The 13544-nt window shown below is 40.2% G+C and overlaps 1 protein-coding gene across 4 annotated transcripts in view; it reads left to right on the top strand.

Annotated features, from left to right (window-relative positions):
- The window catches only part of SLC24A1 (solute carrier family 24 member 1), a 76262-nt gene that overhangs the window by 20107 nt on the left and 42611 nt on the right, over window positions 1-13544 (top strand). For 2 of the 4 annotated variants that reach the window (XM_075207619.1, XM_075207616.1), the window contains exons 1-5: window positions 2342-2417; window positions 2638-2728; window positions 2820-3085; window positions 8504-9674; window positions 12929-12991. In XM_075207619.1, the coding sequence (XP_075063720.1) occupies window positions 8685-9674; window positions 12929-12991 (1053 nt within the window). In that variant the 5' untranslated portion in view covers window positions 2342-2417; window positions 2638-2728; window positions 2820-3085; window positions 8504-8684. Of the gene's footprint in view, window positions 1-2341; window positions 2418-2637; window positions 2729-2819; window positions 3086-8503; window positions 9675-12928; window positions 12992-13544 lie in introns of those variants that run through there. The other 2 variants (XM_075207617.1, XM_075207618.1) reach the window with 2 other exon arrangements.

Raw genomic sequence — 13544 nt, 5'->3', positions numbered from 1 at the left:
GGGACATGGGTCTCTCTCGCTCCTGCCGGCGCCTCTCCTGAGCCGCGGCCGTCCGCCATCTTGACTAAGATTGCGCATGTGCAGAAACCCTGAACTGTTAATACCTCGCCTCTAGTCTCATTGGTTAATTAATCACCTCTCAGTACTTAAGGCACCTGTTGCCCTATTACCTTTGCCTGTTCTTGGTTCTCATTCCTTGAGACTCTGAGGTGTTTCCTGTTTCTGCTCGTGTTATCCGTTTGCTCTGGACAAGTCTCCTCTCCACATCGGTAGTAGAACTAACCCGCTGCAGACTACTCTCGCTACCTCCATTACCTGCCTGCTTCTGGACAAGTCTTCTCTCCACATCGGTAGTAGAACTTACCCGCTGCAGACTACTCTCGCTACCTCCGTTACCTGCCTGCTCCTGGACAAGTCTTCTCTACACATCGGTAGTAGAACTTACCCGCTGCAGACTACTCTCGCTACCTCCGTTACCTGCCTGCTTCTGGACAAGTCTTCTCTCCACATCGGTAGTAGAACTTACCCGCTGCAGACTACTCTCGCTACCTCCGTTACCTGCCTGCTTCTGGACAAGTCTCCTCTCCACATCGGTAGTAGAACTTACCTGCTGCAGACCACTCTCGCTACCTCCGTTACCTGCCTGCTCCTGGACAAGTCTCCTCTATACATTAGTGGTACAACTTGCCTATTGCAGACCACTCACGTTACTCCGTTCCATGCCTGCACCTGGACAAGTCTTCTCTACACATCAGTGGTAAAACTTGCCTATTGCAGACCACTCACGCTATTCTGTTACACACCTGCGCTGGACAAGTCTTCTCTACATATCCGTGGTGAAACTTACCAGCTGTAGACCATTCATGTTTCCTTGTGCTATAGCTACTACTCTGTATGGTACCTATTAGCTTGACTAAAGTCTACAAGTGCCTCTGTATTGTAGCTGCAAGTCGCTGACTCTTCTACTATATTGTTGATTGGTCTTTGCCTAACGTTATCCAGTTATCAAGTACTGGCCTGCTATATGCTACCTGCGTGCTAAGGCACTTGGACTCTTTCCTCATTTAATCCTGTTTACTAAACTGCTGTACCATCACAGTTCCACGGTGCCAAGACTCAACATTTATACTATTGACATTCCTTTACTCTATTCTACTGTATGGTTCCACTGATTCACCACACTACCTAGAGGTCCGCACTTCTGGTAAGTGTAGCTACACCTAGTGAATTCTGGGTAAAACTCCTAGTGCCCGTGACACATTCCTCCAGATATACCGGAGGAAGCGGTGCTTGTGTCTTAGATGTGCCGCTTGCCTGTTCCAATCGAGGATACTTGCCTGGGAAGTTTGTTAGTGTTTTAGTAGTTGTGTTTAAATGAGACAAAAAGTCCAATAGACACTACGCATTTCACCCACAGTATTGGGCTTCTTCAGTGATGTAGTAGTTATATCCTATTAAATGAGACCTCTTTACCCATATCTACCAACATTAGGGTTGCCGGCATCAGGAGAGGAGGCAGGACCACATCATGATGGGGAAGTGTCCACATCGATATGGGAATGGCCACACCCCTGGGCGTGCAAACTGCTTTTGAAGTGCTAGGCTGCCCTGTATTCTTCTCCCCTTCAAACCCCTTCATTGCCATGTGCACCAGTGAGTATGGCACATGTTCACCCCGGCTCTGCCATGCAGCAGTGAACAGACAACGCTTCCCAACTTTCCCACTCGCTGGACCAAGCTTTCCTGATCAGGATGGTGAGACAGAGCCCTCAAATCAGGATTGTCCCACCTATATCAGGACTGTTAGGAAGTATGTCTCTATCAACTATATCTCCCCTTCTCTCTGCATAATTCGAAGACAGGACATTGCATGTGCCCATTCTATAGAGGATTGACACAGTGATGGAAATCAAGCTGTTGTATTAGAAACCACTTAAAGACTGAGAGACTTCCCGGACAAGTAACTTTTTTATTTAAAGAGAAGAAATTGCATTTGAAGTTGTTTGGAGGCTCTTTTATGTCTTAAATGAGTCAGGAGATATCAAGACTGAGCAAGACTTAATGTTTTGTTTTCCTTTGTCACATTTATACTAATACTAATATTTATTATTATTATTATTATTATTATTAATTTTTATTATTGTTACCCTCTATTTATAAAACACAGACAGGTCACACAGCACAGTACTTTGGATTATGGTCAGGGACAAGCACGAGAGGCAATAGCCTTTACTGAAGCTGTGGGCACCCCCTTGGGTAAAGGGGGAAAGGGTGCTTACAGTAAGGCACACCTAGACTGCACCCATAAGGGGGCAAAGAATCATCCAAAACACCTCTTCACCACCTACATTGCCTGTAACGGTAGACCAATATTGGCATTCACTACTGCACCAAATCAGAGGAACACCAGATCCCAGGTAAGTAGTATTTATTATTATTATTATGTTATAACTTAGTGAACTCCACTTATAAAAAATAACTTTACATTTAACCAGAATTGCACTGACACTCAAGGAAAAGTAAGACAATGCAGTTTACCCTATGCTAGAACATACTGATATATATATATATTTATTGGGTTTATTACTACCTCCCTCTGTTACTATATATCTATATATATTTATATATTGGGTTTAGTTCCAGAGCAAATATAAAACTCATCAATTCTGTCTTCATATTTTGAATGCAAAAAGGCATGTCAGCTGCTGCTAAGAGAATACATCTAAATGTAAGTCATTCCGATAAAAACATGTCTTCAAACTTAACACACAAAACAATTTACAAAATAAATAATTCCTCTCCATTCCTCCCACATACAGCAGCTTCTCTCCTGGAAGTGAGGAAAGTACAGTGTTGCTGTATAATCTCCTTAATGCTGCAGGTATTAGTGTGGATTGGACACTGCTCTTGCAGTGTGTCCTTCATACCTGACCCTCAACAGACTTGAGCTGGTGCAGATTTGCTGGTGATGGGGACACTTATGTTGCCTTCTCCCTAATTCACCTCTCCTCACTGGGCGTTATGTGCCCTGAAGACTAAGGGGGCGAATGCTTCCCCCAAATTACCTGCTCGTTGCTCTGTTCAGGTACGTTCCAGATGTTACAGGGAAAGCTTAAATGTGTCATTTAATTGCATATTAATAGACTAACTTGGTAGACAGACAGAATATCAGAGTGTGGTTAAGTCCTCTAAATCCATATGCAGCTTTATGTAATTATGTGTTTATTAGTTATTATAATATCAGTCATATCTGTTTTTATTTTTTTATATATATATAGATAGATAGATAGTAAGGCATTGGGTCATGTAAAGGTCAGAACGTGCTATGAGCTCTTTTTAAAATGGAAACCTTTTATTGTCAGATGCTGTTTTAATTTGTATACACATTTTTAAAGGAAGAAAATATTAATATTAAGTTTACCAGTATTAATAATGTATCTCTTTGTATTTTTGAAAGAGAGGTTTTAAATTCCATCCCCAGTCTCGGTATCTTTAAGATAAATGTTTTACCACCTATAGATGCAGATTTTTTTTATATTTTTCTATACAAAATAGCCACATAAGAACAATATTGGATTTATGCCTAAAACACTAACATTTCAAATCTGTACAAAGTCAAGTAATTAATTCCCTACCAGTATGTTGGATACAGTTTTGTGTCACTGTAATAGGCTCAGTTTGTGAATGTAGGTGTGATGGTAATGTGGATGATGTGTAAACTATATTATCATTGAAAAGATTCAGCTATCAATTTCTGTAGTTTCCTTTATTTTAGTTTTGTTTTATGTTTTCATTATCTATAATGATTTTAGTTTTGTGGGTTACACTATTTTAACATTATTGAGTAACCAAAAAAGGTAGTCATAGGTTCGAAGCGTCAATAGAAGTGTCACAACATCACAAAGGTTGGGGACCACTGACTTATGAGATCCAGGAAACAACTTTGAGTAAGGGGTGATTTAGATGTTCTTTGTGACATCATGCACCTACCTTTGTACAATTACACCTGGCTTTATTTGCAAGTGCCGACAGGAGTGTTCCCTATGTTGTTGGAGTTTACACAACCTTTTCCTTCAAGAACTTGAATTCCGTGCCACTTTAGGTCCTGGAGATCAGGTCACATCCCCAATGGGATGCATGGTTAATGTAATATAAAGCCTCATATACAGAAAAGTGTCAAATATAATAAAGACAGTTCTGGGGGGTATATTTACTAAACTGCGTGTTTGAAAAAGTGTAGAGGTTACATAGAGGTTACTCAAACCCGCAGTTTAGTAAATATACCCCCTGATGTCCTCTCACTCTCATGTTACATTTAGGCCATAAGTAACTCTAAACCAAGCAGCATTTTTGGAGTAAAACAGTATCAATTAATCAATCAATTAAGGAAAGGGGTTGGACTTTGGGCTAACATTTTACGACTTCCACCACCCAAATTTTCTGCAGCATTTGCAAACCTGGAAAACTAGATTTGATTTTACAAGAATGTTTCCAGTGCTGTGAGGTGAGTGAGCACCTATACAATTGCTAAGCAGATAAGTAGGCTCTTGCAGGAAGCATTGCCTGACAATTTTGTAGTTTAGAAATTATTGGGATTCATGTACAGTTAAGAGCAAAGCAAAAAAAGACAAAAAAAGGTGCAAATTTGCACATTGGTAGAACTGTGTTGCACTGTGGGGTGGGTGGGGTGTTCAGCTCTAAAGTGCACTGTAAAATAAAGATGTCCAGTATTTTTGTGCTACATGCAAAAGCATTTTCCCTGTATGCAAGAAACGAAATGAATAAATGCATTTGCACTCCTTACATTGCAACATGGTTTTTCCAGGAGAAAATTTGCTCCTAACACTATATAAGTTCCATTGTGTGCAAAATGCAGGTCACATGGTGAATGATAAGAGTGGACGTGTCAGGTAATGTTGCTGAATGCACATCTTTGGCGAATAATAACAGGGAAGGATGGCAGACCTGAATTTGTAGCGATGCTGCATATTATCTGTCATAGGACAGCATGTTTGTTACTTAATAACTACTTTTATATGCATTTATAGTCCTGCAGTGGGAGGGGGAGTAGGTGTGTTAGAGCATACCACCATATAACATAAGGGATCACTATTACAGTTACAATACACATATCTTTTTTTACACAAATGAGACAAGGTGGCAAAATATTAAAATATGTGCCTGGTGGCTGTAGCAATAGAATATAAGACAAGGATGTACTAGCAGGAATATCTTTTATGTTAGCACATGCCTGCCTGTGGTTCTCATTTCCTATATGTCTGCGGTGCTCACCCAATCATGGGGCTATCGATGTTTGCTTTCCTCCTATTAGTTTTAGATTTATCTTTGTCCTTATTGAATTCCAATAGTTTAGTTGTTGTTTACACTTCAGTGTTCTTGTTATGCTTACCACTTTAATCTTATTTTATTTGTTGTAGAAAAATGTATTTAAAAACAAATGTAATAGAAGCTGAATGACAGCTTGCCGAGGCGTGTAAGAACACAGTGCCTGATGCAGAATTGCACCCTGTGTACGATTTATTAGAACTTCCCATTTTGGGAACTTCCTCTTTTGGGTGAACCAGTGTCTACAAACACTTTGGGGTAATATAAGCGTGTGAGAGGTTGAACAGGCATAGTGCACGTAAAGAGTTTCGGAGCCAAGGTCTGGGCTCGGCAAATCTTTGGTAAACTGTAGTATTTAGACTGTAAAATGTGTATACAACATAGAACAATGTTTTCCACTCTGTGGTGTAAATTTAAAACAGGATTTATTTGGAGGGCGCTGCATAACTGTGAGGCTGCTTAAGATCCAAGGTAACCTTAATCCAGGGTTTCCCAAACCCAGTCCTTAGGGCTCCCCAACAGTGCAGGTTTTCCATATCTCCTTGCTGGAGCACAGGTGTATTCATTACTGACTGACACATTGTAACAGATCCACAGGTGGTCCTAATTAGGTCACATGTGATCCAGAAAACCTGCACTGTTGGGGAGCCCTGAGGACTGGGTTTGGGAAACCATGCCTTAATCCATTACTGATGGAGAGTCTTAAAGGTGACAAAGAGAAGCCTGTAGGAAAGGTAATGTTTGATGGCAAGCCATAATGAGGAGAGTATAAGAAGCATGTGAGCACCTGCATGCTGTCGATAGATACAATTTTATTCTGGCTGATGAACTAGGGGTGCATTAAAGAGGATAGTTAGTAAGGTTCTATCACAGTGTGAATAAGAATGGTAAGAGCACACAGACATGTTATATACTAAGTCAGGGGTTGGCAACCTTTTTCTATCGGAGTGCCGACTAAAATCTAGTCAAGCCCAGGTGTGCCGGTTGGGTGTTTGTATATATATATATATATATATATATATATATATACATAGCTGCCTAGATAGATTAATGGCCCCAGTACAGCAACTCGATGGGTCCCCCCCTTATAGTTAAGCATGGTAAAAAAAATGTTGTGCCCCCGTTTTAACATTTTGTTACCATGCAAGTGGTCGTACAATTGGGGGTGTGGCAGTACATCATTGGGGGCATGTTTAGCAGGTGAAAAGCACCAGGTTTACCCTCTTACAGAAAAATGCATTACTCACACATGTCCCCTTGCTCAGCAGCTTTGCTCAAATATGTCCCCTCTGCCCACATGCTTTAATCACACTTGCCCCCCCTCTGCCCAGCACCTTTAGTGACACATGCCCCTCTCCATCACCTTTCGTCACAAATGCCCCCTCTCCAGCACACCTTCTTCTTACCTTATTCTCCACTGCACAGCATGGGAAGATATTCAGCAGCCCGCCGAGTACCATGTGACCACTGCAGTCACATGAACTGGCGTCTGAAGGTATCTGAGCTGAAGGAGATTTAGCCACTACCGATCCCTCTGCACTCAATAAAAAAAAAATGTAAAATGTAATTTAATTTTCTTCTTATGCCACATAGATGTGCCCTCAATTCATACTTTGCCACAGTTGCCCGCAGAAACACATAGTATGCCACAGTTGCCCCCAGAAATACATAGTATTTCACAGTTGCCCCCAGAAATACATAGTATGCCACAGTTGCCCCCAGAAATACATAATATGTCACAGTTGCCCCCAGAAATACATAGTATTTCACAGTTGCCCCCAGAAATACATAATATGCTACAGTTGCCCCCAGAAATACATAATATGTCACAGTTGCCCCCAGAAATTCATAGTATTTCACAGTTGCCCCCAGAAATACATAATATGCCACAGTTGCCCCCAAAAACTGACAAAGATATAAAAAGTCTATGAGCCTGACTTACAGTAGTAAATCAATCTGCACCACATAAAAATGTGACTTGCATATGATTTGTCACACTGTGTATGTGCTCAAATTACTCCCGTACTTTCATTTGACTGTATGTTATAATTGCGTTTATGCTTTCAGAGGTGGGTCAGGGGCATTCACATGGAAGTTCAGTACAGCAACCATGTCTAGATGCTAGTCAGGTATCACAAAGCCATTTTTGAAGGCACACAGAAGGTGTAGTGATTGGAGGCAGCTTCTTGTCATTGGAGCCTAAGAAGATGCAATGTGTGAGAAAATATGTAGATAGCATATTGCAAACTCTCTAATGGCAGCAATGCAATTCGCTATCAACATTGAGTTATGGTAAATCTAGCATTGTTTGCCATGAGAACCTATAAACATTTACCTTGTATACCATTATACCTACCTCCCAAATGTCCCAACTTAGGTGGGACCGCCGTGATTTGACGGCTCTGTCCCATCATTCCACCTATTTTTTCCCATGGGTTGGAAAGCTGTGTGGTATGTCCCATTCACTGCTGTTCTCCATAGGTACCACTAGTGCATGCGACAATGAATGAGTGTTTTAAAGGAAGGGGGTAAGGTGCGGTCTTGTGCTTCAGAAATAATAGGTCCTAGGTTGTGGCCACACCCCTCTCATGTCATGGAGACGCCCCGTCTACTATTTTTCCTGAGTTAATCACCAGCAAAGGTTGGCGGTATACATTATGTAGTGCAGTGGTTCCCAAAATTTTTCATACAATTATTGACACTCCTAAAACTAATTTTTGTGAAACATTTATATTAAAGTATTGTAAAAAAATAATTTTAAATATTGGTGATCTTATCTACTTCCTTTCATATTCTCTATATACAGTATTCACCTAGCATCTCCATTTACATATATTAAGTTTTTTGTCTTATTTTATGACTTTTCATCTATGCCACCTAAATCCTTTTCTTGAACCTAACACCAGCCTAGAGTCATAAGTCACAATACACTGAATAGGAATGAGTGATGAAGGGAAACAGCAGAGTAGTAGCAAGAAGAGAATGCCAAGGTTATGGTACAGTTTTCAATACGAAATATTAGGGATATCTGTCTATTGATGTCTATAACAGGGTATGACCTCGACAGCCAGTTTACTTTAGCATCTGAATGATGTTGTGGTGTGTAATGTTTTCAAAATAATTACACTAATGGTTCTTTTATGTTTGTTCTTATTAGGATTTCCCACAATGCCCAACAGGAACCTCCAAATTTAGCAAATACTACATTGAGCCAACCTAAAGATGAAAGACAAGCATAGGACAAGACCAGAAATCTCTCCTTAGGAAATAAATTACTGTGTGGAAGAAAGTGAAACTTTTTCTGGCTCCTGGTCCTTGAGCCAGGCTACACTACTAAAATGCATCTACACAGGAGAAAAAGGCTTCAGTTGAACCGGATTTTGTTCATAGTGTGTGTGGTGTTCCTTTGCTCTCTTTACCAGCTATCAGTTGATCAAAGGATGGATTCAGAACCTTGGACAGAGACTAACCTGGATGATCCTAGCTTGGTAACGGATGCAGTAACAGAGATGACCATAAAGGTATCTATCAGAGAACTGACCAACCAGACCACCACTGACAGCCCCACCACTACCACTACCTCTACTTTAGCTCCCCCTACAGATAATGTAACAGAAAGGACCAAAACCAGACACTGTATTTTTGTGGACCCAGATCCCGTAACGCCCACCATTAAGCCAAGAATCGCAACCACTCTTTCGACCACTACCAGCAAACCCACCAGACCCCCATTGCCTCATGCCAAAGGAGAGTACCCAGAGGACATTTTCAGCATAGAGCAGCGCAGGAAGGGCTGGGTAGCGCTCCATATTTTTGGCATGATGTATGTATTTGTGGCCTTGGCCATTGTCTGTGATGAATTCTTTGTCCCGGCTTTGGGGGTAATCACAGACAAGCTTCAGATTTCCGAAGACGTGGCTGGTGCCACATTTATGGCAGCTGGCGGATCGGCACCTGAACTTTTCACCTCCCTCATTGGAGTATTCATTTCTCACAGCAACGTAGGCATCGGAACTATTGTTGGCTCTGCCGTTTTTAACATCTTGTTTGTCATTGGTACTTGTGCCCTTTTCTCCAGGGAGATCCTCAACCTTACCTGGTGGCCTCTGTTCAGAGATGTCTCCTTTTATATCCTCGATTTGATCATGCTGATTATCTTTTTCCTGGATAACTTTATTCTGTGGTGGGAGAGCATGATGCTCCTGAGTGCATATGGGCTTTATGTCATCTTTATGAAATGCAATGTTCAGGTGGAGGAATGGATGAAGGCACAGCTTTCTAAACAAAAGCGGCTCGTTAAAGTAATGGCGTTGGAAGACACTACTAAGGTTTGTACTTATCATTGGCTTTAAAAAAAAACCTAGTCAGATTTCCTGTTGTCTTTTGGTCTTTGAGATTATAATATAATAGATGGAGTCTATTGTAGGTCATTTATGAAATAGAAATGTTCATGGGTAAATGTGTAGTCAATGCACTTATGCCTCTTTTCTTTTTAGATTGTAAAAGTGTAATATAGTGGGCAAACTTATTGGTCATTTCTTGAATAATTGTCATGGCAAAACAGGCCATGTGAATGTGTATTGAGTCTGTAAAGATTGTTTAAGAACACTGAAAAATGTGGTCCGGAAGCTTATATCCGTTCTTATTTCTTTCTTCTCTTTGTGATATCATGGACCAATATTGCAGCAGCTGTAGTGAAAATGTTGCTCCTTTCGATAGGAGGAACTGGGCAAATTGTGGCATTCCTTTCTGAACGTAGGCTAACCAGAGTATTGTGTAAGATTGTGCACCTGAATGAGAAAACAAGATTTAAGTTAAGCAAGATAATCAAATGGACCCAGGGCGTGTGAAGATTGCACATTTAGGGGGTACTCCCAGTTTATGGAGTGACCACAGAGCCTTTTTGGGTGCATACATTTTCCTGACTCTTTCACAGTCTCTGAAAATACTGTGAGCAGGCTCATGACACTACTCTCAGTAAGTCACCTAGTGGCATTTTATATGGGAATACATATATTATAGTCGTACAAAAGCCAATATAACTAAAACATTAAAATGTACAGATGTGATACATACAATAAAAACAGCTCAAGTGTTCCTTACTCTCATGACTTTTGTAAGACATAAATTATGTCCGGTGTAAAACAAATAGGCGATCTTGCTCAGCAATGTAATGCAATACTTCTAGTTTGTAAGTGATCAGCAGAGTCTATGATGTAGACCTAGATACACATTTTAGATCTCTTTTATAGTTGGACTAATTTTTGCTTAGGAAAAGTTGCAGGTAAAAATGCTTATTAGTATCATATGTTCAGTTGGACTCATCTCAGGAACCAGCTCGAAACCAGTAGCCTTGGTGCCAGGCATAAGTCAAGTTTAGCAAATATGTACACTTACACCCAGAGGCAGAACTAAAGAGCTGTGGGCCCCGCTGAGGGGAGGAGGGAACTAGGGCCCGCAGCTCGCTAGTTCCCACCTTCTGCATCTGCCATGCAGTGGGCCCCATTATCACCAATGGTAGTTCCGTCACTGCTTACACAATAGTGCAGGAGTAGTGTAGTGAAAGTGTCACATTACCCAATTTGTACACAAGTGTCATATACACAAGAGAGAATAGTGTCTTGACAATTACTAATAGAAGTTGCACTTCTATATAATATGCAATTACAAATTAAATAGACGTGTCAGTTAAGTAATGTGAATAGACTTTATATAATATAGCCAGGATGCTAATGAGTTAAGTATTGAAGGGGTCAATATTCAATCAACCAATCAGAGGCAGCTAGATAGTACTGCTGATAGTCATCATTGTAGATTTGCACCAGCCCACCAGCCTGACAGGTGTATCTAAATAAGTGAACACGCCTGCACTGTCCTCGGCATATGCTTGCCTGACCCATCCCTCCCTCGTCCCACCTATCCAGGAATAAGGAGACGTAAGTCAATGATACGCAGAAACCTATATACGGACATGTGCATGCACATTTTTGATGTGTATGTACAGAATGAAAATGCAAACAAAACCAGATGTACGTCCAATTGTAAATGAGCCCTAATGTACCTAGGTGCACTAGTAGTGATAATTCTTACTTTGCTTAAAACGTTTTTTTCAGAACTCTGTGTTCTTGCAGTTCTGTGTGCAGTCTGCTAACTGATTATATACTATACTAACTAATACCTATCACAGCGTGGACTTTGTAGGATCTATAAATACTTCTGATATAAAATGTTTCTGGTATGTCCTTGTCTGCAAATGAATTCATTGCAACCCCCACTTAAATTTCCCAGTGTTATTGTAGTTAAGAAAAGTGAAAAACAATGTAATGCTTATAATTATATTCAATGCAAGAAATATAGATAGAAAATGCTAAAAATAGTGTGGCATGACTACATAGCCAAGTCAAAACTTTCTAGCGTTAGGTGATCTTTTGTTCCACTTCCAATATTAAAAGACAAACCTCCAAAATGTAATATGTTGCAGAGGAGGAAATGTTTTGTCTTAACTCACAGTGATTGCTCAGAAAGCAACACAAAGGTAACTTAGTATATTAATAAATATCTGTGGCAAAACCTAATACTCTTCTATGGGTAAGTAAGCTTATCTGCCCTGGTAGCAATGGAATTTGCTACAGTATGCTCTTTTTAACCTATTTTACCTGATTCTAAAATAATAAACTAATAATCTGAGCTAAGCATTATTGCCGTTTCCTTTGCCTTCTGGGTGTACGAAATAACATCCCCCAGACATCATCATGACTGCTGTTAGATAGAAAAGGTTGACACTGTGGGACTGATGTAAGTCAGTATTGTAGCCAGTTATCATTTTCACATGCATGAACAGATGTCTCTTTTATGCAGGTTTACAATAAATGTTTTCATTTTGTGTATGGTCTAGTTCCACTATAAAATGTCACTAAACTACATTCCTAACTCCCCCAATCAAGATATGATATGTCATCATCTGTTGTTTTTGCTATGCTATGACATCACCCCTTATGGTTTGACACAACATGGTGCTCAGGAGCAGTATAAAAGGAAATACAACTCAGTGGCTTGAACATTTCCTGACAGGTTTATGTGTTAGATGGATTAAACACATAATAGATTTAACCACTGACCTACACTGTGATCAATATATATGCTATACTGCAGTTTACATTTTTTTGTACAGCTACCAATGATTGATGTACCAGAATAGGAGTACAAATCTCAGGCACTGTGCCCTTTTATTTTATATCCAAAACAAACTCATTAATCAAGTGTTACCTGGCTGGCAAGAGAGGGAAATGTACAAGATGAATAGACTGTCCTCAACAACGTGATGTATCCTTATTAGAGTTTCCCTTGTGCCTCCAAAGCATGCTCTTAATATGAGTCTGATCTTTGTGAGGCTAATACTTAGGAGACGAACACAAATTGGTTGGTATAAATCTAATGACAAGATTGATAGAGCTCAGTAGCCAGCCTAATCCTGCACACAGCACTGTTTATTAAACATTATTGTTGCTGATGGTTGAGCATCTTTGCTTTGTGAAGTTCTGACTGATGGTGTTACGTGGTTACTCTTCATGTCTATGTACAGAAAGGCAATGGGTCAGTTGCAGGGGATGAGCCAAAGCCACCAGAAGACAACAACAGATTAAAGGTAGGTGATCAAAGGAGTTTAATACATGCTGCTCAAATGTACAAATCCAATTACTGCTCTTACTGCTGTGTAAGTTGCTGCAAATTAAGCACCTTCATAAACACTTTATTAAGGAACATATTTATGGTTACCTACAGTTGAACGTCATCATTTGTGAACTGTGTTCCTATATAAACAGGTTGATTTTATTTAGTAGACTATACTGAATAGCAGCACCAGAACCTGAACTCTGAGTATGGCACTGGCAGGGCAATGTCCAAAAAATAATGGTACCATAACACTCACCAGAAAATATGTGATCAAGAAAATGTAAACCCAAAGCCCTGGTAATATGTTTGACCTACTTCAGTTCTGCTTTCTTGCTGGTCACATGAATACAAATGTGTAAAAATACTCATTCCTTCTATAATTTTAAGAATAACGATATATTTAATTCTGCCACATGCCTATGCCTATACCCAGCTGTTGTTGAACTACAACACCTGACTTACTCGGTCAGTTCCTGAGTAATACAACGTAAGGTGTAGGTGTGACCTAGTAGCTGGGTAGAGCC

Source organism: Mixophyes fleayi, chromosome 4, assembly GCF_038048845.1.
Source record: "Mixophyes fleayi isolate aMixFle1 chromosome 4, aMixFle1.hap1, whole genome shotgun sequence".
Classification (NCBI taxonomy): domain Eukaryota; kingdom Metazoa; phylum Chordata; class Amphibia; order Anura; family Limnodynastidae; genus Mixophyes; species Mixophyes fleayi.
This window is presented reverse-complemented; position numbering and strand designations above follow the sequence as displayed.